General features: G+C 45.2%; 1 protein-coding gene across 1 annotated transcript in view; it reads right to left on the bottom strand.

Annotated features, from left to right (window-relative positions):
• Positions 1–25,049, bottom strand: part of HIF1AN (hypoxia inducible factor 1 subunit alpha inhibitor) — a 1,008,741-nt gene that overhangs the window by 389,739 nt on the left and 593,953 nt on the right. Inside the window, exon 5 of the mRNA XM_044056484.1 lies at positions 15,568–15,631. Coding sequence (XP_043912419.1) covers positions 15,568–15,631 — 64 coding nt within the window. The remainder of the gene's footprint in view (positions 1–15,567; positions 15,632–25,049) is intronic.

The raw sequence follows: 25,049 nt of genomic DNA, 5'->3' as shown, positions 1-25,049 counted from the left end.
TTGACTCCTGGTAAAGATATTCTTGAAAGGTCGGGATTGATCTGTGTACTGCTAGCATTTCTTTCAGGTTGATGTGGAGACCTGAACCTCCTGCTCCCAAAAGGCCCGAGTTCGCAATGTTCCTTTGTGAGCTCCCCAGGCAATGTCTGAGGCATCTGTGGTTATGGTTTGGCTGTGTGGTTGAAGGACAAAGGGAAGGCCCTTGTTCAGAGTGCAAGCCTCGGCCCACCATAGGAGTTCCTTCCCTAGACAAGGAATCAGGGGGAGTTGGTGTTCCAGTGACTGGATGTGCTGGCACCAGTGGTTCTTTAAGAACCATTGCAATTTCCTCATGAGCAGCCTGGCAAGGGGTACCAGCAGGATGCAGGAAGCCATGTATCCCAGGGCCTGCATGATTTTTTCTGGCAGTGAGGTGGGTTTTGTGTGCCAGCTGGGTGAATTAAGACTGCAGAAAGATCTGTTTCTGTGGGAGGAGAAAGGCCATTTGCGTTGAGGTGTCTAGAAGGGTGCCCAGGAAGGTTATCCTTCATGTGGGCTGTAGGTGGGACTTCTCCAGATTGATGGTGAATCCCAGGTGAGGTTAGTAGGATCTGTACAAAGGAGTGGTCCTGCAGGAGTTTCTCTTCTGCCTGTATGAGGCAATCGTCGAGATAGGGATAAATGTGCATACCCCTCTGTCTGCAAAACGCAACGACAGGGGCCAGGACTTTGCAAAGACTCTGGAAGAAGTGGATAAGCCAAAGGGCAGAGCAGAGAAAGTGTTGGTACCCTGCTCTGAACCTTAGGCAAGTCCTGCAGGACTGTCTGATAGGGATATGCAGGTAGGCATGCTTTAGATTCTAGGGACACTAGCAAGGCTTGTGGCAGGAGCATGGGTAGCAGTTTTTGTACGGTCAGCATCTTGAATTATGGAAGCAGGAGGGACAGATTCAGTGTGGAGGGGTCTAGGATAGGGCTCCAGGTGCCCTCTTTCCTGGGAACCAGATGTCGAGTAAAATCCTTTTTCGGCTTGTTCCTTTGGTACAGGTTCTACAGTATCCTGGGCATACAGCTTTCTGATCTGACAAATAACTTCTGTCCTCTGATTTGTAGGAATGTTTGGGCAACCAGCCCTTTTTGGCTTTTCTTTGAAATAGAATCTGTACCTGCTGGTAATAATTTTCAAGACCCATAGATCTGAGGTGATTGCCTACCAGTTTTCCAGGAAGAGGGAAAGTCTTCTCCTAGCCTGTTGGGTGACCTGAGGGGCAGAGGAGGGGGGACATTGAGAGTCCTTGGAGAAGGGAGTTGATTTAGAATTCCCTTGTCTAGGAACAGCAGTGGACCACTGCCTGGATCTTTGTTGGCTATGGGGTTGATGACTAGGGGGTCTGTCTCTGTGTTCCTTTCTCTGAACTGGTTTAGTCTGAGAGGGAATGTATGAGGTCTGATAATTCTCTGGCAGTACTAGTGTCAGGAATGGAAAAAAAGTTATGTACCTACCATAACGTTCCATGTTAGTTGTCTTCATCTCGCCTTCCTTCTTGCTGTTTGGGTTCAGAGCCGATCCTCTGCTCCAACTTTGCCATCTTCTATAGCTCGAGAGCTGTTTACTGGCTCGAGACTACCCCTTATCCCAGAATGCCCAGCGTCAGCTACCAGATCTCATTTGTGATAGCGCACACTAGACATAAGTAGAGCAGCCAGTTACCTAAAAACTGGTTGTCCAATACACCTAAACAAGGAAAGAGTCATAAATTACCTGGCATGTGAAGTAATAAAAGATACTCAGCCAGTGAAAACAAAAGGAACTCCTCTCAATCCTCTAGGTAGAGGGAAGGAGGGAGCAACGCAAGAAGGAAGGTGAGATGAAGACTACTAACATGGAATGTTATGGTAGGTACATAAAATCTTTATGTTAAGTTGTCCATCTAGTCTTCGTTCTTGCTGTTTGGGACAGCGTCCCTAGCACCTAAAATCCCAGGTGGCTCATTGGAACAGACTCTTCAGAACAGCAGAACGAAAGGAAGCTCTGCTCCAGGAGACCATATCCACCTTGTAATGAGAGATAAAAGTATGAGGGTTTGCCTAAGTGGCAGCTGCATAGATTGAGTCTATGGGCAACCTAGACTGAAAGGCTACAGAGGTGGCTAATGCTCTAGTAGAATGACCTTTTGGTTTAGCTGGTAGCTCTATTTCGTAACTGATAAATAAAGGCAATAGTATCAGATAACCATCTAGATAAGGTCACCTTAGAAACTGAAAGACCTTGTCTGTTGAAAGCAAGAAAGAAATAACTGGTCCAACTTTCAGTTCCTTGGTACTATGGAGGTAAAAACGCAATTGTCTGTACATATCCAGTTGGTGGAACTTGTATTCTGCCTTGTTGCTGTGATTGGGAAAGAAAACTGGGTGATCTATGGATTGATTTAAATTGTTCTCTGAACAGACTTTAGGAATAAAGGATGGATTGGTCCTCAGAGAAACTCTGTCCTTGTGAAACACCAGGTAAGGAGGATGAACACATAGTGCTTGAAGTTCTGAAACAAGTCTAGTTGAAGTGACAGCAACCAAAAAAAAGTGTCTTCCAAGAAAGAAATTTTAAGGAACATGATGCTACTGGTTCAAAGGGAGGCACAATTAAGGAAGCTAAAATTAAATTGAGATCCCAAAGAGGAGGAGGACCTCTAATTGGGGGTCTAAGAAGAGATGTTCCTCTCATAAAGGCCTTGCAGAGCTTATGAGACATTATGCTAGAAATAAACATACAGATATGAAAATTAGAAATGGCAGCTAGCTGTACTCTAATGGTAGCAGAAGCCACATCAGACTGAAAAAGTTGTGCTAGAAATTCAAGAATTTCATGGAGAACTGAAAGAATTGAAAGGATCCAAATCTCTAGATTCTGCCCAGTATGAAAACAGTTTCCCATTTACTAGCATACGTTTTCCTCGTAGTAGACTTGTGTGAGGAAACAATATCATGGACTGCTGGGGAGATACTGGAAAGCCTGGCTAAGGTTGGAAGCGGAGTAACCAAGCTGTGAGCTGGAGAGTTTGAAGGGATTGGTGCAACCCGCTTGATTGATGAATCAGATCTGGAACCAGGTCCAGAATCCACGGTTGATCCAGAAGGTGGAGGTGCAGGAATGGGAACCATATCTGTAGAGGCCAATATGGGGCAATGAGGATCATTTTGCAACCCAACGATTTTGCTTTCTGTACGAGTCTTGGTATTAGGGGAAAAGCGTAAAGGAGTCCCGGAGACCAATCGTGGACTAGAGTATCTCTGGGTATATGACCTGGAAGAGGAAGTAGGGAGAAGTAGCTGCTGCATTTGTTGTTGAGAGGAGTGGCAAACAGATCGTAGCAAGGCTGTCCCCATTTGCGGAAGATCCGCAACTTCCTGATTCAGAGACCACTCGTGAGGCATGAGGATAGCTCTGAGCCTGTCCGCTGTCCGCTATGACGTTGGATTTCCCTGGGATGTGCGTTGCTATCACAAAACGTTGGGAGGAAATTGCCCATTGCCACAGTCGGAGTGCTTCTCGACACAAGGGATAAGACCTGGTCCCGCCCTGTTTGTTGATGTACCACACCACTGACATGTTGTCCGTTTGGACTGCAATAGTCCCAGAAGGAAGAGAGTCTTGAAGGGCTTGAAACGCTAGGAGCACCGCTCTCATTTCTAGGACATTGATATGTAGATGGTACTCATGAGGTTGCCAAGTCCTGCCTAGATAATGCCCCCCCACCCTATCTGGGAGGCGTCCGTGGTCGCTGTGCCTACCAGAGGGGGTTGTATGAAAGGTCTGCCCTTAATCACTAGTGGGGAGACCATCCACCAAGAAAGGTGCCTTTTGCATGTTTCTGTGATCAGGATCATGTGAGACATGTGTAGCTCCTGGAAAGACCACTGCGTGAAAAGAAGCCACTGAAGGATTCTCATGTGGAAACGCTCTAATGGGACAAGAAGAATGGCAGCTGCCATGGAGCCTAGAGCTTAGAGGACATATCTGACTTGAATTCTTTTGCTCTGCATTAGAATTAACACTTGTTGATGAATAGTGGAAACTCTTTCCTCTGGTAATCTTGCAAACATTTCTTTTGTGTTTAATTCTGCTCCTATGTATGTGACAGACTGACAGGGCAACAAGGCAGATTTTTCGAAATTTACTGTAATGCCTAGTTGAGTGCATAATGTAACTGTATAATCCAGTGCCTCAGAGTTGATGCCTGGTGGTAGCAGTCAGGAGCCAGTCGTCTAGATAGGGAAACACCTGGAATCCTTGACGCCTCAGGTGAGCCGTGACTACTGCCATACACTTGGTGAACACCCTGTGGGCTGAGGTGAGACCAAAGGGCAGAGCTCTGAACTGGTAATGACTGGCCCCTACCCGGAACGAAGAAATCTCCTGCAGCATCTGTCCATCTTGATATGGTAGTACGCGTCCTGAAGATCTATCGAGCACATCCAATTGTCCTGACCCAGAAAAGGGAAAATGGACTGCAGTGTCATCATCCGGAACTTTGCTTTTTGTACAGATTTGTTCAATCTGCTGAGATCCAGTATTGGTCTCCAGTCCCCTGTCATTTTTGGTAATAAAAAGAATCTTGAGTAAGTTCCGGATCCTAGTTGGTCTGCGGGGACTTCTTGAATGGCACTTTTTTCCAGCAATCTTGAAACTTCTGTGACTGCTTGATCCCTTAGATTGGGTGGGACATCTGGGATGGACTTTTTTGATTCTATGGGGGATTGATGGAAGGGAATTTTGTAACCTCCGGATATAATGGATAGTACCCATCTGTCTGTTATATTTTGCCAGGCTTTTGGGTACAGCGAAAGTCTTCCCCCAACTGCCTCTAGAGGTGAGCAGTCGGGCAACCCTTCAGGGATGCTGGAAGGGCTTGGCAGAGAAGGTTTCTCTGTCACCCTGGTTTTGCGGTCCCCCTCTGCCACGAGGGTGGGGTCCGTTATTGTTGTTTCCCCCCTCTGCCCCAGGGGAAAAAATCACCACGTGTGTCAGGCAAGGGTCCCTGGGATTTTCGGAACCACATCTTCCCCCTCTTCTGACCCTTGGGATAAGGTCTGGAAGGGGTGGAAAAACGGACTCCCACGGCAGAGAGAGTCTTGCCCTTCCTGCTCACACCTGGTCAACATGTCTTTCACCTGAGGCCCAAAGAGAAAGGAGCCATCAAAGGGAGTATTGGTGAAGGACGCTCAAAAGGGTTCCCCAAAATGACACAGCCGTATCAAAGCACGTCTCCCGAGAGCCACACCTATCCCTGCGGCTCTGCTCGCTCCATCGGCTGCATAGGAAATCAGCCTCATGGAAGAGTTGACTATGGAATTAAGAGTCGCAAGCTAAGAAGCTAATCTGGCTTGTACTCCCTTAGCTGTAGGATCTTGAAGGACATCTCCAAGCTCTTTCAGGAGATCCCTTTACAGACATGTAAAATGGCATAGATAGTTCAGGGACCTCATTGAAAAGGTCACTGAAGCAAACATTCGCTTTCCATATCTGTCCATCGTCCGAGACTCTGTTTGGAGGATGAACAGATAGACAGGTTTCTGCTAACTCTTTCTTGGTGGCTGCTGCTACCACCATGGCATCAACGGGCACATCTCTGGAGAGGAATTTATTGTCCTGGGGGGCTGTAATAAATTTGTTTGGTCTCCTCGGAGTAGGTTCCACAAAATCTGGAGCTGACCAAGCATTGAGCCAATACAGACATGTGTGGATCGAAAGGAGGAAATACCCAGGAGGTGGAAGGTCAGGAACGAAATGCATCCAGGTATACAGACTCGTCCTCGGTAGGGGATAGGAAAGTCCAGTCCCCCCCTCTAAGCATTTCAAGGATGCCCGAAAAGGAAACCTCTTAAGAGGGGGAGCTTGGGGACCCTTCCGATTCATCCATGTCTGTATCTGATGTGAGACTCGGGGGAGTCTATGTGCTTCCTCTTGCACTTCTTCCAGGCAGGCTCTTTCGAGTGATCAGGGGTGGCTTCAGAAGAAGAGGGATCAGGCAAATGGGGTGTCCTGGGGAATAGGTTCCCTATGCTTGGGAATAGAGGTTGGAACAGACACCACGGGGGGGGGGGGGGGGGTGGAGCTGGCAGTATAGCTGTTTCGGGGGACAGCACACTCCGCATGACCTTGAAGGCATCCCGACCTCTAGGCAGAGAAAGCTCCGGCTACGAAGAGAGGAGTCCTTCCCTGAGTCGAGGGCGACTGCTTCAAGGCCAATGTTGGATCCGAGCTCACCTGCGCCGAAGCACCGAGGGGAGAACGGGGTCAGACAAGGGTCCAATGCCACTCCCCCCTCACAGCCGACAAGACAGCCCCAGCACCCAGATCCCTCAGAGCCGACAAGAGAGCCCTGGCACTCAGATCCCTCGATAGAAGGTATAATCGAGGTAATCGGAGCAGGCATCAGAACCGAAGGAGAGATGATTATCGGCACCGATGGTTCTACCTGCAGATCCATGGTCTCCGGCTCCAAGCTAAACGTAGTCGGAGGAGGAATGGAAATAGAAGCGGTTGGAGCAGATACCTGCTGAGGTGGGCTGGACAGTAATTTTGCCAGTGCCTGTGACTTAATCAACCTACTTACTACTCTCTCCACATCATGATCCAATAATCTAGAGGATCGAAAGGAGTGGGAAGAATGATGGCTACATTCACTCTAACAAGGATGACTGAGGTGCCGAGTGGATGGGCTCCAAGGACGGAGACCTCAGTCGCTTATGGCTCCAAGACTGCTCCGAAATAGCAGATGGAGCCGACTGAGGAGTTGCCTTGTCGGTGCCAGCCAGCACAGACATACTTGGTTGGTCAAGTAAAGGAATCTGCTTCGAAGGTGGAGCAGACGGCTTGACAGACTTGGGGAATTTCGCTGGCTGAGAACTTTTAGCTTGAGTATCCTGAGGCTTCAATAATCCCTGAAGGATTAATTCATTTTTGCACTCCTGCAGGACCTTTGGACTAAAAGTGTGACATATAGAACAGGAGTTCTGCAGGTGAACAGCGCCCAAACAATATACACAACTAGTGTGCCCCATCTGTCAGAGACATTTTCTGACAGCATGAGCCACACGTTTTGAAGCCAGATACCTTGGTATCTTTAGACATTTTCATAACAACAACAAACTAAAGAACCACAATAACAATAAGAAAATGTTATACTACTAATTACAGTTCAGGAACAGAAAGGAGAGCCTCTAATTTAAATGGCTGTCCTCGGGGGGGGGGGGGGGGGGGCACTAATTTAAACGAGTTCAGGGGAAACAGAAGGCCTGCGAGTTATGGAGCAATGGCCAACAAAGCTGCAACACACAAGAAAGAGAGAAGGAATTAAGTATTACATCTAGACAAAAACTGGATACATTTTTCAGAATAAACAATAATAGAAAAAACTATACTAAGCCTGAGCCAGTAATGAAGCAACCTCGCAGCTGAAGCAGCAAACGAGATCTGGGTAGCTGATGCTGGGCATTCTGGGATAAGGGGTAGCCACGAGCCAGTAAGCAGCTCTCGAGCTATAGAAGATGGCCAAGTCAGAGCAGAGGATCGGCTCAGAACCCAAACAGCAAGAACGAAGGCAAGATGGACAACTTAACATGCTAAGTTTTGTTTAATTAGTTCAAGGACATTTTGCTGGAATTTCAGCATGTGGAATTGACAGTTTAATGCTCAAACAGCTAAAGTGGCTGAAGTGTAAACCTTTTTCCCATTCTGTCAAAAGCTCTGCTTTCTTTGTCAGCTGGAAAGGGATTTTTTTGATGAACTTGCCCTAGCTCCCTTAGGGCATTGAGTAATGACTTCACGGTCTGCAGTGGGGGTTTTGAAAAGGTATTTGTGTGCGTCTTGTACCCTGTAATATCGGTTTTGTTTTCTGGGTGCTGGAGAGACAGAATCTGGTGAAAGGGCAGATTCTTGAAAAACATCCTCTACTACATCCAGGATAGGCAGAATGGCCAAAGGTTTATGCTGGGGCAGGTCAAGGAAAGTACAGTTTTGTACCTACCATAAATGTAGATGTTCGAAGATCCACATTGCTGCAGTCCTAACACTTGGGTAGTCCGCTGTCCCTCGGTCGGCCCGAATATCAGAGTATAAGGCTGACGTCGGTCAAGGCGCATTTGACTGACATCAGAACGTCAGGGTACAAATGCGCATGACCGACGTCATATCCTCAGTCTTTTCTTGCCCCAGATGTCAGAAGACCCTAAAAAGAAAGGTCAAAACCCATAGACAACAACTAAACAACTAACCAGCCTAACACCAAAAATATGTACAATATATACAATTATACAATTATACCTCAGATGGATAACCCAACCCACACAACCACCTCAAACTACAGAGGGAAGGAGGGAGGGTAAATTGGACTGCAGCAATGTGGATCTTCGAACATCTACATTTATGGTAGGTACAAAACTGTACTATGTTCTTCATCTCACATTGCTGCAGTCCTAACACTTGGGTAGAATCCCAAAGCAGAGGTAAGGGAGGATGGCTAAACTATAATGAAGCAGGAGCTGCCAAAATGCCCTGCAACACAGCAGTGGCAAAACCAGCCCTGGATTTAGAGTACAGTGGAAGGTGGTAATGCCTAGAGAAGGTATGCACTGAACTCCAAGTGGCTGCCTCCAAAATATCCTTAGTAGCCACCCCCTCAAAAAGCTGTTGAAGTGGCAGTAGCCCTAGTGGAATGAGGCCTAATCCCAGCTGGAATCTCTTTGCCATGATGGGAATAACAGAAAGCAATGCAAAATCCAATCCACTTAGAAATAGTTTGTTTTGACACAGGCTTGCCCTGAGAGCACAAAGCAAAAGAAACTAATAACTGCTGAGATTGTCTGAACCCTTTAGTTCTGTCCAAATAATATCTCAACTGCCTGTGTACATCTAAAGTGTGCAAAATCTTTTCCCCTTTAGTTTGGGGATTTGCATAAAAAGTAGGCAAATGAATAGTTTGGTTTAAAGCCACACTAGAAACCACTTTAGGCATAAAGGAAGGATTAGTGCGTAAAGATACCCTATCCTTATGGAAAATTAAGAAAGGCTCAACTGCCATAAGGGCCTGCAATTCAGAAACCCTTCTTGCAGAGGTAATGGCCAACAAAAAAGCAGTCTTCCATGACAAATATTTCAACTCAGCAGTAGCTGCAGGCTCAAAAGGTTGTAGAGTGAGTTTCTCCAACACAAAATTGAGATCCCAAGCAGGAGTAGGAGCCCTTCGTGGGGGTCTTATATTCTTTGCCCCTCTAAGAAATTGCTTGAACAAAGGATGAGAAAACAATGGTGGGTCACAGTCGTAGTGAGCTGAAATTGCTGCAGCATGAATCTTAATAGAAGAGAAGGACAAACCTTTGTCCAATAACTCAGTAAGATATTGAAGAGCCACACTTAAATCAGGCTCAGAAACATCCAAATCCTTAGCTGCACTCCAAAATAAAAATCTCTTCCATTTATCTGCGTACACTTTCCTTGTACTAGGCCTTCTAGCTTCCAAAATCACATTCAAAACTTGTTGTGGAAGTTGAGACCCTCTATGGTTTAAAACAGAATATGCCATGCTGTTAGGTGAAGAGAGTGAAGTTTGACATTGAGCAAATGACTGTCCTCCTGGGACAACAGATGTGGAATCAAAGGCAAAGGCCATGGAGGCTTCTGTACTAGACTTCTCAGTAATGGGTACCAGTGCTGTCGAGGCCAATCTGGAGCTATCAAAATCATCCTTGGCTTGTCCTGTCTGACCTTCAGAAGTACCTTTGGGAGGAGAGGCAGAGGTGGAAAGGCATACACATGAAGATTTTTCCAACTGAAAGAAAGAGCATCCACTTTCCAAGCTGTGGGATGAAACCTTTGTGCAAAACTTTGGCAGCTGGTGGTTTAGTGGAGAAGCGAACAGATCTATGTCTGGAGTTCCCCAGGACACTGTCAATTTCTGAAATACATGAAGATCCAGTTTCCACTCGTGGGGATCCATGATTTGTCTGCTTAACACATCTGCTAAGGAGTTCTGTGCTCCCGGCAGAAACCTTGCCTGAAGACTTAGTTGTAAACTGAGAGCAGTCTCCCACAAAATCATTGCTTGCCTGCATAGAGGATAAGAATGTGTTCCCCCTTGCTTGTTGATGTACCACATGACAGTTGTGTTGTCTGTTAGAATCAACACCTGCCCTGGAAGAAGTAAATCCTTGAAAGCTATTAATGCAAACTGGACTGCCAACATCTCTCCTTCAAGTTGATATGTAGATGCTGTAGTCTGACAGGCCACTTGTCTTGTATCCACTTTCCATTTAGATGAGCTCCCCAAGCTTTGTCTGAGGCATCTGTCGTTAAAATTTGACTCGCCTCTGGCCGGGTCACAGAGAGTCCCTTGTTTAGGTGACATTCCTGAGCCCACCACAAAAATTCCTTTTGAATGCAAGGTATTATTTGAATGACAGTGTCCAGATGCTGGCAGTGCTGTGTCCATACATTTGTGAGATACCATTGCAACTTCCTCATATGCAGTTTGGCATTGGGAAGCACCAGAATACAAGATGCCATGAACCCTAAGGCTTGAAGGACTGTCCTTGCAGTCAGCCCGGACTGAAGAGATAGATGATGGAAGTAAAGGGAAAGATTCTTTTGTTTGTCCGGGGTTAGAAAGGCCATCTGGGATGCTGTATTCAGTCTTACACCCAGAAAGCACATGTCTTGAGAGGGTACTAGACTGGACTTTATTTCGTTCACAGAATACCCCAGGCATCTTAGCACTGCTATCACATATTCCAAATGACGAAGAAGCTCATCCTTCCTTGAGCCAGAATCAGGCAATCGTCCAAATAAGGATAGATTTGTATTCCTTTTAGCCTGAAGAAAGCTATCACTGGAGCCAGAACTTTCAGAAATACTCTGGGCAGTAGATAAGCCAAAGGGCAATGCAGAGAACTGATAGTGAGAAGTCCCAGTCCAAAACGCAGATATTTCCTGCAACTTAGCCTGATAGGAACATGAAGGTAAGCCTCCTTGAGATCCAAAGTTACCATCCAGTGATCCTTGCCCAGTAGAGGTAAAAGCTGTTGTAACGTCAACATTTTGAACTTGGGAATGTCCAGATAAGTGTTGAGGATAGATAAATCCAAAATTGGTCTCCACGTGTTCCCCTTTTTGGCACAAGGAACAGGCGAGAATAAAATCCTAGGCCCCTTTCTGGCATAGGAACCGGCTGTATGGCCCCTATTTGGAGTAACAGAGAAATTTGCTTGTGAGCCTCTATTCTTTGTTGAGGAGGAATGTCTGGCATGCCTTTGAAAGGAGGCAAGGTATGGAAATAAAACCTGTAACCGTGATGTATGATATCCAGTACCCATCTGTCTTGGGTAATCAAACTCCAATTCTCTTTGAAAGTGCCAACCTTCCTCCCAAAGGTGCTGCCAGGCGAGAAGGTTCTGGCAGCTGAAAAGGTAGGTCATTGGGTCTGTTTACGAAAGGACTGACCCCTGCCCTCACCGAAGACTGTGCAGGAGAGCTCCCTGTTCTAGGCCTGAAAGAGCCCTGACCTCTGCCCCTGCCACGTCTAGATCTACCCCTAGACTGGGAATCATAAGAAGGATCGTCCACCCTTTAGTAGGCCAATTTCTACTAAACTTTGGAGGCTGAACCTGCAAAAAATCTTTAACAGTCTGCATAGACTTAGCCTTGTCTTCCATTTTCTTTAAAACTGCCTCAACAGGAGAACCAAACAAAACATCAGATTGCAAAGGGCATCCAAAATCCTAGTTTTAACATGGTCAGATAAATTTTGATCCCTCAGCCAGGCATGCCTGCGAAGAACTGACCCAGTGGCAGCCACCCTAGACGAGGCCTGAACAGCATCAAAACCACATTGCAAAGAATGCTTACCCACCTGTTCAGAAACATGCACTAAATCTTGTAACTCTTTACAATCAATACCTTCCGCCAGAGCATCAACCTTAGATTTCAACTGTGAAAGGAGATAATTTTGATATTTCAACATGTGAAACTGGCAATTCAAAGCTGTCATGGCTAGAGTGGAAGAAGTATAAACTTTCTTTCCCCACCTATCCAAGGCCCTGGCCTCTTTATCTGCCGGAACTGGATTCTTGACAACAGAAGCCTTAACACCCTTAGGCCCCTGGCTAACAGTTTCTGGGTCTGCCCTAGGACTCTTAAAAAGATACTTATGAGCTTCAGGCACCCTGTAATACCTATCCGGTTTAACAGGAGCAGGAGGCAAAGAATCAGGATTAAGAGAAGCCTCTGCAAACACATCTTCCACCACATTCAGAACAGGAGGTATAGCTAAAGGCCTATGCTGGGGTAAAACAAAAATTCCCTAAGCCTTTTCCTGGAATCAGAGAAATCCTGACCTTCCCATTTAAAATGCTCTCTCATGGAGTGAAGGGTCTCTGAAAAGAAAAATCCTCAGGAGGAGAAGCAGAAGGAGTAGAATCATCCACATCAGAATCAGAATAATGAGAATACTCCTGCAAGTCTTCAGCCGAAGACTCAGACACATCGAAGCCTGCTCATAATCCCCAACACAGGTTCCATCCTAGGCCTCTTATCAGGAGGGCATAGAGCCTCTAATCAAAGTAATTAAATCTTCTGCCATTTTAAGCATGTGCTTCTTGGGCACTGAACCTGAAGAACTAGGAGTGACACCCACAGAAGCAAAACTAGACCTGCCTTTAGGAGAAGCCTTGGAAGCAGAAAGAGAGGGCCTAGACACCTTAGGAAGGGAGGGGAGTACAGTTACCTGAGAAGCCCCTACAGCCTGACCTGCCTCCTGGGAGGCCACATCCTGTAAAAACACAGTTTCTCCCTGGGACTCCAGAGAGGCCTCCGTCGGAACCACCGGTTCTACTGAAGCCTCTAAAGAACCAGCGTCCGGTTCGGACGACTCCTCTAACCTAGGTTTAACTGCCTTGTCTTTGCGCTTCTTTGAGGAAGCGGCCGGAGCATCCGGCGGCATATTGTAATTGCACCGCTTCCCAAAGACCAACCTGGCACAATCCAACCTACGCTTTATAGTGCGTTTATTGAACCGAGCACAAAAGCGACACCCAACAACGTCGTGCTCAGGTCCCAAACAAGGTATACACAAATTATGGTAATCTCTATGCGGTATCTGTTTCCCACAAGAAATACAGTTATTCACTTTTTCTGACATCCGGTAAACCACTGAGGCAAGAAAAACCAAAATATTCCCCAACGGGTACTTAACCAACTCTGACTTGGTCTGAAACTCCGATGAAAAATTTCAGAGCGAACGGCACTTGCAACACTGCTTCTGCATCGGACCATGCGGCAAAAAAGACTGAGGATATGACGTCGGTCATGCGCATTTGTACCCTGACGTTCTGATGTCAGTCAAATGCGCCTTGACCGACGTCAGCCTTATACTCTGATATTCGGGCCGACCGAGGGACAGCAGACTACCCAAGTGTTAGGACTGCAGCAATGTGAGATGAAGAACATCTCTCTTTTTAGACTGTGGGTAATCCTGGGCTTCTCATTTAAAGTGTTCTCTGAGGGAATTTAAGGTTTCCCCAAAACACATGACCTTGGGGGGGGGGGGGGGCAGAAGGAATGGGTTCATCAGCATCAGAGTCCACAAATGCTGCAAAGGGCTGGTCTTCAATGTCGGACTCCTCCAGAACAGATTCTTCTGATTTCTAATCAGAGACCACCTCAGGGGAGGTGTCCCTTTTTCTTTTGGCTAGGGTGGGAGGGTGGGGCTGGCTTCCTCTAATAAGAGAGATCAAGTCTTCAACCATTCTGAGCAGTTGCTGTGATGAGGAGCACGCTGACTAGGTGTAGGTCAGTGACTGGGTCCTTGGGGAGGGACCTTTTTGAGTGTAGTCTTAGGCCTTGCCGTGTAAGTAGTCTTATACAAGGTGAGTTTAACCGGTGGTGCTGTCGTCGGTCCAAGTCTGGCTTCGGTAGTCGGAGGAGTCTCAGTGGAAGTCAGTACCTGCAAAGCTGCTCCAGACCTGACCGCGCGAGAATGAGGCGACATACCAGCAGAGGGAGGTAGATCCGGAGGCGTGCCGCACTACGAACGGGTCTCGGTAGACTGTTCTTCGGCTAGCGTCAGGGGCGGCGAAAGAGCCCCACTGAGTTCAGCCGTAGCACTGAGTTGAAAAGTACCAGACTTGTGACCTGATTCGTCTGGTTGAGAGGTCGATGCCATATCACATTGAGAAAGAGACTCACTAAAATGCCCAGCTACAATTTCAGCTCTTCTTCTAACGGTTCTAGCATTACACAGGGCACAGAGCAGACACCCGGGGACGTCGTGGTCTGGGCCTAAACAAGTGACGCAGTGAGAATGGAAGTCTCTGTGTGGGATCTGCTTTCCACAACTGAGACAATTGCTAACTTTCTCCGACGTCAGTTAAAAGCAAGAAAATGTTCCCCAACTGGGTACTTAGCTTTAGATGGTTTTCCTCACTCTGGCAATGGCCGACTGACACACTCACAAAACTGCTCCTGCTTTGGGTTCAACGGCAAGAAAGACTGATGCAATAGCATCTGCTGTCACCCTTTATAGCCCTGATGACTGGACGTCAACCACAGCCTCAGAACAGCCGACGCAGGAGGGAATTCCTTTACTCTGGTATTCAGGCCGGCCAAGGGCTACCCAGCAGGGATAACCCACAAGTGATGACTGCAACAGTGAAACACAAAGAACATCTTGAGAAGTGATCAGCTGTACTGTGGGTTCAGTACATCAACAGGTAGGTCAGAGTGTGACTAGACAGACTATGCTCAGGTCTAGGCCTTTTGAATTTCTTTTTTTTAGCTAGTGGAAAGTCGGATGCGGAGGCCTATGCCACTTGGGATTGGGTGAGGTGCTTCAAAGCCCTGGATGTCTAAATAGGTACTTAGTGATGAAATAAGTGTACAAAGAGTTTTTGGGGCAAACAACTGCCAAATCTGACAATTCTCATAGTACTGTTTATCTCACAGACAAAACGAGGACTGGGAGTAGAGATCCTTATAAGGAATCTGCCTAACATAATCCCTCTTTCCTCTCTTAGCTAACATCTAATAGACTTGCACACCAATCTTTAAAAAAAAAAACAAAAAAAAAAAAACAAAGGAAGGTTTCCCCAATGGAACATTTATCTGAACAACAAAAGGCAGAGGTAAACCCAATGACCATGCAAAGAAACAGACTGATGGGTACAAGACCTGCAATTGGAAAAGCTGCGACAGTCTGAGGAGTGTACGCTTATACATTAGCTTATGCACCCTTATTGCCCATGGGCTTAGGTCACACACAGGACATATGGAAAATATTGGGGGCTTTACTACAACAGTGACCTAAGCAAGGGCATCATTGCTTCTCATGTCACTTGTTAAAGTAATAAAAAAGGTTAAATGTGGCTGTGGGGTAGAGCAATTTAAATTCCGTAAAGTCAGTCAAGCAAAACAGGTTATGAATTCAGAGTATAAAGTTAAAGGAATTCTCAACATTACATAGCAAAAAGATATAACAATAGAATTCTGCAAAGCCTTTGCTATATATATAAATAAAATAGGCATGCTTCCTTTACACCTACCTTGTACCAAAAGTTAACAGTGATGGTGATGCCCCCATTCAGAATAGATTCAATATGATGCCACCTACAAACATAAATATTGAATAGAACTCACTTTAAATTGACAGGATGACAGAATTCCAAATATAACCAACCATCAAAACTGTGCACTATACAAAAAAAATCTTAAATAACATGTCTTCATGAATGTACTTCTATACAGCAGCCACATTCAGTCAAACAGGCAGTGGCTACATCAAGAAAAAGAATGCCACAAAAGGTTAAAGTAAAAGACGATAGCTCCCAAATAAATACTAACTGGTCGGTAAACAGGGATATGGGACAGACTCTGAAAATGATGAAACAAAATGTGACTGACAATGAAAAGTGAACTAGCATCTGATGATATGTTCTTGCCACCAGCAGCATGCCCTGTATCATACCTACATTACTCACACAAGGATTCAAGTCAGCAGCTGGCCTTCACAATAATTAGTAGGATTACAAAGTGTTTGGAATCAAAACTGCTTCTTGGGTGGACAGGCAATTTCAGTAAAAAGACATGAAACACTTGCCAGTACACCATGTTCATGGTTAAACTTCCGGATGATGCAATCTAGAGGTCAGCTAAAGGAGTCAGTCTCATCATTCCCACTCAAACTTTCTACTGCCTTAGCTAACTTTGCCAAATTTTCAAGTCAGGCTTAATTCAATGCCAGCTGAATGACCATACTCTGAAATGAAGAATCAAGCCCACAATTATCTGTCAAGTCTCAGATAGTCCCATCTCCGCTTCAAGGGATCAGCATTACGGACATGTGCAGTTAGGGTTGCCAGCTGTCCGATTTTCTGAAAAATTGTCCGGTTACAAATTCCATTCAAAACCGGACTTTGGTTTTGTTTTTAAATTTCGTGGTGCTGATGTCATCACATGCACAATGACCTCAGGGCTACCAGCCTGTCGGAACTGAGCTCAAGGAGCTCACTTTCGGTAGTGCGAGCGGGAAGCAGAAGCCAGAATTTAAGGCAGGCAGAATTTTCAGAATGCAAGTGAGCAACAAGAGTTCGACTTTGGTCCGGTAGTGGCAGCATTTAAGCGAGTATCAGCAGTTCGACTTTGGACAGTATTTAACTTCAAACAGGGAAGGCACAGCAGAAGCCAGTATCGATCAGGAAAGCAGCATTACCAACAAAGGTAGTGTGTGTGTGTATGCCTGTGTAGGTATGCGTGGGGAGTTAGGGGATATATATTATATAGATGCTCTCAATTTTCCCTGATTCTGCAAAATGAGGTCTCTGATTTTGCCTCATATTTTGGTCTGTTCTGTGAAAAGCATGTTTTTTTTCCCTGACAAATCAACAAGGAGTCTGTCACTAAATGACAGACAATTGAATTTCAGACTTAACAGCATTCAGAAAAAGCATTCTAACACACAGCACTCTAGCAGCTTTCTAAATGTACAAGAGCAGTTTCTGTGCCTTTGTTTGCTCTTGTCCCTCACTTCATAGCTTTTACCTTGATTCTTGGGCTATGCGGTTGAGAGGTATCAGAAGGGAGTTGCAGTGGTTTTCACACACTATTCTGAAAACAGTTATGTAAGAAGATATATTCTTGTGTAAAAGTTATTTATACATTTATTCATTCACTTGACCACAATCAAAGTTCTGTGATGTACAGTCACAGACATGCAAGGGGCTGTAGTTGATGGTCACATTTGTGTGTGTGAGTGCGTGTATTTTGAATGTGCATGTTAAAATAAATAACTGCAAGCAATTATTGTTTTTTTTCCTATTTTATTACAGTCAATAAATGTGTGAAATTAGCACAGTCAATATATGTAGCTTTAATTGCTGGATATGGATGCTGTTCATTGGGTTGTGGCAGTCCAGTTAAGATGTATGTGATGGGTCTACTACCATAGAATGAAATTACACTATTTCGAAATTCAGAAGTAGTCCCACACTAACGCGAAAGTGCACTAAAACTAACGGGCCACTTCCTCCACTGTGGTGCGGTAGTCACAGACCTTAGGGTTAGGACTTGGGTTAAGGATAGTGGATAACTAGTAAGGCTATCCACTATCCTTAACCCAAGCCCTAACCCTAAGGTCCGTGATTACCGCACCACAGTGGAGGACATGGCCTGTTCTTTCAATGTCCTCCACTGCGGTGTGGTAGTTACGGACCTTAGGGTTAGGGCACGGGTTAAGTTAAGTGGATAGCCCTACTAGCTTATCCAGTTTCCTTGACCTGCACCATAACCATTCGATGTAGTGGTGTTCGTGAAAGTGCACTTTCACGTTAATGTGGGACTACTACTGAATTTCGTAGTGTAATTTTGTTCTATGGTAGTAGACCAGTATGTGATAGCAGCTTATCACCAGCACAGTGATGCTTCAATAATCATTGCTGTCTGACAGACTTTGGTTGAGATTTTGGCTGAGATTCTTTCTTTGTACTCCTCCTTTAACAGTCGATTTTACCCAGGGGCTATGGTTTCCTCCTTTTGACCCACAGGAGTATAATGTATGCCTGTGACCATTTTAGATTTTACTTTCATCTCAATTTAATATCAGAGGGACACAGAGAATGCAACTATTCCTATTTGAAGAGGTAGGGGGGAGGCAGGCACTATTCCCAGATCGGATTTGTATATCCTTGCAAGTATTTTTCATCCCATTTTTGAGGGGAGCTACTATTATCTGTTATTTTGAAAATTAAGCTTTAGACAACTTAATTTTCCTTGAAAGAAAAAAAAATACCCTGAATCTGTTTTCTTACCTAGGATTTTTTGTTCAGGCCATCATTCAATGAAAAGGAGTCCTACTGATCCTGATGCCTCTTGGCTTAATATATTTACTTCTTCCATACTTAACACTGGAGTCATGGCCAGTTGAGATGTGTTAAAAGGATGAAAGAAAAGCCTAAAAAGAAAAACTGTGAAAAAAAAAATAAAGTAGTAGTTAATCTGGATGGTGTTAGGCCATAATGAAGAGGCAGAGAGGATGGGTACTGGGGAGATCCATGGGGGACCAGTGTAGAATGTGGGGGGGGGGTCATGAAATCCTTTATCTAGGGCTCCAGTACACCTAAAGCTAACCTTGTTGGTTACAGATATTTAAAATGTATATAGCTCATGAAGTGGCTATAATGAGTGGATATTGAGGCAGTCTGTGGACGAAACAGACTAATCCCATCTGTTGACTGATCACAAGCAATGGCCTACCATAACAGAACCCCACCCCATTTCAATTAGCTCCACTCATTATGTCACTTCCTGCAGCCCTCCTTGCTTTTAAGTCACTAGCTGCCACTGCCTCTAGCTGCGACTCTTGAGACCCTTTCAGCATTAGCAAGCCCAGCTGCAATTAAACTCAAACTTACAGCTAACCCCCATTTAAAATTCTTCATTACCCTACAAAAGTTTGCATCTTCATACAATATAACCTGTCTCTACATACCTCCAGACTACTGTGAACATAGTTTCTCATGTGTTACTTAGTGGTGACATCCAACCAAATTCTGTTCCCTCAACTAACCCAAATATCGACGCAAACCAGGCCAAATTTAACCTAACCTCTCTTACAAGACCTGCTGACCTGTTAATTCTTATCAATATAAGTACATTTAACAAAATCGATTAACTCCATCCAGCACTATTCTTTTATGTCCTGAGTTTGTGCTCCTTACTGAAATATGGCTTAAGCCACATAAAGAATGAAATACTTCCCTCAGACTATAACCTCCTCAGAAAAGACCGTACGGCCAAAAGAAGTAGTGGTGTCACCCTTCTTTCCAAAAAATAACCTTACGGTTGACCTTTTAAACAAACATTCCTACTTTGAACAATGCTTTCACCTTTTCACAAAGGTAAAAATCAACCCACAAAAACAATTGAACATAGAAGGTTCATACATCCCTCCCGGTAACAATGTTAACATTCTGGAATACATAATCCATTAGGTATCCAAATCCCTACCCCATGAAAAAAGAAGTTATGTATTCAACATAAAGTTCCATCTGTTGTCGATCTTCATTCTTGATGAATGGGACTGGGTTCCGATCAGCGGAACCAGCTCGGCATTATACAGCTCGTGACAGAAAAAAAACCTTAAGATTTTAACCACAATGCCCCTCTCTCCATTATCTCAGAGTTTGTAGATAATAGCAAGAGTATATGCAGTAATTGCAGGTAGAGCAAAGTCCAAGGTAAATACCCTATGACAACCCATGGCAAGCATTCGATCCCCCAGAAAATCTGCAGGAGGGGGAAGATGGGTGGGATGATTAGAATGAACAAAGATCAACAGCACAGATGGAATGTTACAATAACTACATAACTTCTTTATCTGATGCTGTCGATCTTTATTCATCCTTGACAAATTAGACAGAGTCCCCAGCTACTTTAGTTTCAGGGTGGCCTTATGGAAGGATATTTCTGAGAACCATAGAGCCAAAGGATGCCCTTCCCCTGGAGACTATACCCACTTTGTAATGGGTGATAATGTTATGAGGCATAGCCCAAGTTGCAGCTGCACAAAATTTGTCCATAGAAGCTTTTGAATGAAAAACTGCTGATGTGGTAACTGATCTGGCTGAATGCACTAACAGGCACAGGTAACTTATGGTTGGTATGTGCATAAATAAAGGCAACACAATCTCTCAGCCATTTTGATAAGGTCACTTTTGATAAAGCTTGTCTGACTGTTGGACCAGAAAAGGAAGTGAACAATTGATATGATTTCCTGAATTCTTTAGTCCTGTTCAAGTAAAAACACTACTGCCGATATACATCCAATAAGTGTAAGCAGTATTCACCTTAGTTGAAAAATATGGGGAATTAAAATGGCAATGCAATAGTTTGATTAATACTGGCTTTAGAGACCACCTTAAAAAGGATAGAAGAGTTAGCTCTCAATGGCACCCTGTCTTTACGAAAGATGACATGGAGGGCTTTGTACATAATGCCTGGATCTCGGAGACTCTTCTGGCAGAAATGATGGCTACCAGAAAAAGTTTTCCAGGAAAGGAATTTAAGACGGCAAATAGCGGCTGGTTCAAAGGGAGGTAAGTACAAACCGTTGCAAAACAAAGGTGAGCTTCCACAGAGCTACTGGATCTTTGAACAGGGGTTTTTAGTCGTAAAGCACCCAAGAACAAAATTGGAAATTAGAGGATGGATCATCAAAGATGCTGTGAAAATTGGAAATGGCCTCTAATTGGACTCAACAGTGGAAGCTGAAACTCCTTGGTCAAAGAATGGCTAAAAATTGCAAAACATTTTCAACAGGCGCCAAAATGCATCTAAATAGTTCTCATAGGCCCAAAATGAAAATCTCTTTCATTTACTGAAGTTCTCTCCTGGTGGAAGGCCAGAAGAATCTTTTGTACTGGGGGAAGTTGTAGTATACACTGCCTGGCAATTAATGGAATTGGAGGAACCAAGCTTTGAGCCAGAGAGAACACAGACCGGGGTGCAGCAATCCCTGTGGGTGAGACAGCAGGTCAGGAACTGGGTTCATAATCCACAGCTGGTGAATCAAGCAAGGTCAAAAAAGGGAAACCAAATTTGCCTGGGCCAGAAGGGAGCAATGAGAATCACCTTGCTATGGAACCTTTGGAATTTTAGGAAGAGAGGTATGAGAGGAAATGGGGGAAGATAAAGATGACCCAATGGCCAATCGAGAAGGAGAGCATCTCTCAAGCATTCCCCATGGGGGGGGGGGGGGGGGGGGATTAGGACAAAGTAGCTGCTGCACTTGTTCGTTGAGGAGGCAAAGAGGTCCCAGCAAGGCTGGTTCCATTGGCGGAAGATTTCTTTTCATCACTTTGGGATTGAGAGACCACTCATGAGGCAGTAGACTGTCTACTCAGCTTGTCCACTATCACTTTGAAACTACCCAGGATATGCAGTGCCACAAGAAAGCTGTTGGAAGGCATCACCCATTGCCACACACAGAGCTTTCCGGCAAAGGGGGTAGGATTTTTTTCCTCCTTGTTTGTTGATTTACCATACCACTGAGATGTTGTCTGACTGGATAGCAACTGCTCCCAGAGGAAGAGCAGATTGAAAGGCTTGCAACACTAGGAGCACTGCTCTCATTTCCAGGACACTGATGGTGCAAGTTGGCCTCTTGTGGAGACCAAGTGCCTTAGACTGTTCTTCCCAGATAATGCCCACCCACCCCATCTGGGCGGCATCTATGGTCACTATGGCCTTAGGTTGCAGGGGGAACAATGGGATGGCCCATTAGGATTTCTTCTGACTGCATCCACCAGGATAGATCCTTTTTGCAATGTTCTGTTATTAAGATCAGGTGAGACATCGGATGAGAAAGAATGGACCACTGGGAGGCCAAAAGCCATTGAAGTATCCTCATGTGAAATCTTGCCAAGGGGACTAAGGTGATGGCTGCTGACCTAGATCCTAGAACTTTGAGAACGAGTAGAGTAGGCACTTTGTTTTTTTTTTTTTTTTTTTTGCCAAAACGAACTGTACTTGAAACCTCATCTTTTGGAGCCTGTGAAAGGGTAGAGAAGCTATACACGAAAAGTACAGTTGTGTACACTTACAATAAGAGTGTATTCATTGTTGCAGTCATCACATTTGGGTTATCTGCCTGCAGGTAGCCCTCAGTTGGCCTGAATATCACAGTCTTGGGATTAAAGTGTCAGTCGCTTCTTCCATGATGTCAGGTCATCAGGGGTATAAAATATGCAGCAGATGCCATTACATCAGTTTTTTTTTTGACCCAGATGTCAGGAGCCCCCTAAATAGGAAGCAATTACATGGTGTGGAACACCCCCAGCAAAAAGCAAATACCAATGATATAAGGTATGCCAAACAAAAAGGATAGGTAGAAGTAAAGAGAAGTCAGGGGGCTGGAGGGAGGGTAACCAGGACTGCAACAGTGAATACACTCGAACATTTACATTTACATTAAGTGTACACAACTGTACTGTGTTCTTCATGTTTCACTGTTACAGTCCTCACATTTGGGTCGATTCCCAAAGCAGAGGATGGGTGGAGGCAGTCAAGCATTAGGGCTGGCAAGCAGGCCCTTTAAGACTGCTGTGGCAAATCCAGCTCTGGATTTAGAAAAGACAGGTAAGTGGCAATGCTTGGTGAAAGTGTGTACAGAGCTCCAGGTTGCAGCTTCCATGATGCCCCTGGTACAGACTCCCCTGAGAAAGGCTGTAGAGGTAGCTGTAGCCCTAGTGGAATGTGTTCTGATCACCTGTGGGGTAGGTTTCCTAGGGTTTTTGTAGCAGAAATGGATACAGTGTGCTATCCATTTAGAAATGGTTTGCTTTGAAAAGGCCTTGCCCTCTGCCCCTGCAGCAAAACTGACTAGCAGCTGGTCAGTTTTCTTTAAAGGCTTAGTCCTGTCCAGAAAGGACCTAAGCTGCCTGTGTACATCCAGGGAGTGCAGGATCCTTTCCCCTTTATTCTTAGGATTATGGAAAAAAGTTGGCAAATGAATGGATTGGTTTAAAGCCACACTAGATACCACCTTGGGCACTAATGATGGGTTAGTCCTGAGGGAAACCCTGTCCGCATGGAAGATAATGAAGGGTTCCACGGCCTTGAGGGCCTGCAATTCAGACACTCTTCTTGCTGGAGTGAAAGCTGTTTCCATGAGAGGAATTTTAACTCTGCTGTAGCAGCAGGTTAAAAGGGAGGAAGCGTGAGCTTTTCCAGTACAAAGTTAAGGTCCCAGGCTTGAGTGGGAGCACTCCTGGGGGGGGGGGGTCTTAAATTTTTGGCTCCTCTCAGGAACTGTTTGACCAGAGGATGAGAGAAGAGGGGTGGCTCATCAGCATTATAATGAGCTGAAAAGGCAAAGGCATGAACCTTAATTGGAGAAGGATAGGCCTTTGAGGAGCATTTCTGTTAAGTAATCAGTACAGGAGGTAAGCTGGGCACAGCTGTGTCCATTCCCTGAGACTGGCTCCAAGAACAGTATCTTTTCCACTTTTCCAAACAGGATTTTCTAGAACTAGGCCTCCTTGCCTCAACAATGACATCCAGCACCTGTTTACTGAGGGTTGCTGGCGAGGAGTTCAGGGAATGAGCCAGGCTGCTAGGTTCAGGGTCTGTAGCGGAGGATGCAAAATCTGGCCCTCCTGCTGGGACAGCAGGGAAGGGTTCTAAGGCAGGTGCCATGGTGGCACTACTGTCAGACTGCGCAAAAGAGGGTACTAGTGCTGGCGTGGACAGTCTGGTGCAATCAGGATTATCCTTGGCTCATCCTGTTTGATCTTTAGTAGAACCTTTGAGAGGAGGGGCAGAGGAGAAGGAGGAAAGCATAGATTGAGAGGCTTTCTCATGTAAAGGACAGGGCATCCACTTTTGCTTGGCTGTGTGGAGCTCTGGAGCAATACTTGCTCAAAATGATAGTTCTGAGGGGAAGCAAAGAGGTCCACCTCTGGTGCCCTCCACCTGTGCCTCAGAAGATTGAATACGTTTTGTTCCAGTTTCCACTTGTGTGGGTCCATTAGATTTCTGTTTAAGTCATCTGCCAGTGACTTTAGTTTGCCTGGCAGGAATTGAGCTTGCAGGTGCACTTGGTTGCTCAAGGCTGTGTTCCACAGAGCCATGGCTAATCTGCAGAGTGGGTTGGAATGGGTTCCCCCCTGCTTGTTTATGTACCCACATAACTGTGGTGGTGTCTGTTTTTACCAATAGCTGTCCTGGAAGAATAAGGCCATTGAAGGCTGTCAGAGCATTCTGTACAACTAATATTTATTTTGGAATGATATGCAGGTGCACTTGCGTTGGGCTCCATTTGCCTTGAATGCACCGTCCTGCCATGTGAGCCTCTCATGCATAATCTGATGAGTCTGTTAGGGTTTGGGCGGCAGGGGGTTGACCGAAAGGGAGTCCCTTGTTGTGGAAGCAGGCCACTGCCCACCAAAGGAACTCTGTCCTTAGGCAAGGAATGATAGGAATCATTGTTTCCAGGTCCTGAAAATGTTGACATCAGAGACTTTTTAAGTACCATTAAAAAGTTTCCTCATATGCAGTCTTGCACATGGAATTAGTAGAATGCAAAAGGCCATGAACCCTATGGCTTGCAGTATTTTTCTTGCAGATAGCTGGGTTTTAGTGGCCAGTAGATTGAAGTAGTTTGCCAAACAAATTTGTTTTTTCTAGAGTGAGGAATGCCATCTGGGAAGTTGTGTTCAAGCTTGCTCCCAGGAATCCAATCTGTTGGCTGGGTACCAGATGCAATTTCTGTTCATTGATGGTGTAACCCAGTGAAGTTAGAAGTCTGTTTACAAATGTCAGGTGCTGTAGTAGCAAATTCCTGACTGTCCACCTGAATCAGGCAATCGTCCAAGTATGGGTAAATTTGAATTCTTCTCTGTCTGCAATATGCAATGGCTGGAGCTAGACATTTTATGAATATCCTGGGTGCAATAGATAAGCCAAAGATAAGTGCAGAGAAAGCACAGTTGTGTACACTTACCATAAATGTAGATGCTGGAGTGTATTCACT

The sequence above is a fragment of the Protopterus annectens genome, chromosome 14.part0, assembly GCF_019279795.1.
Source record: "Protopterus annectens isolate FY-2018-M chromosome 14.part0, PAN1.0, whole genome shotgun sequence".
Classification (NCBI taxonomy): Eukaryota; Metazoa; Chordata; order Ceratodontiformes; family Protopteridae; genus Protopterus; species Protopterus annectens.
Note: the sequence above shows the minus strand (reverse complement) of the source record. Positions and strands in the feature narration are given on the sequence as shown.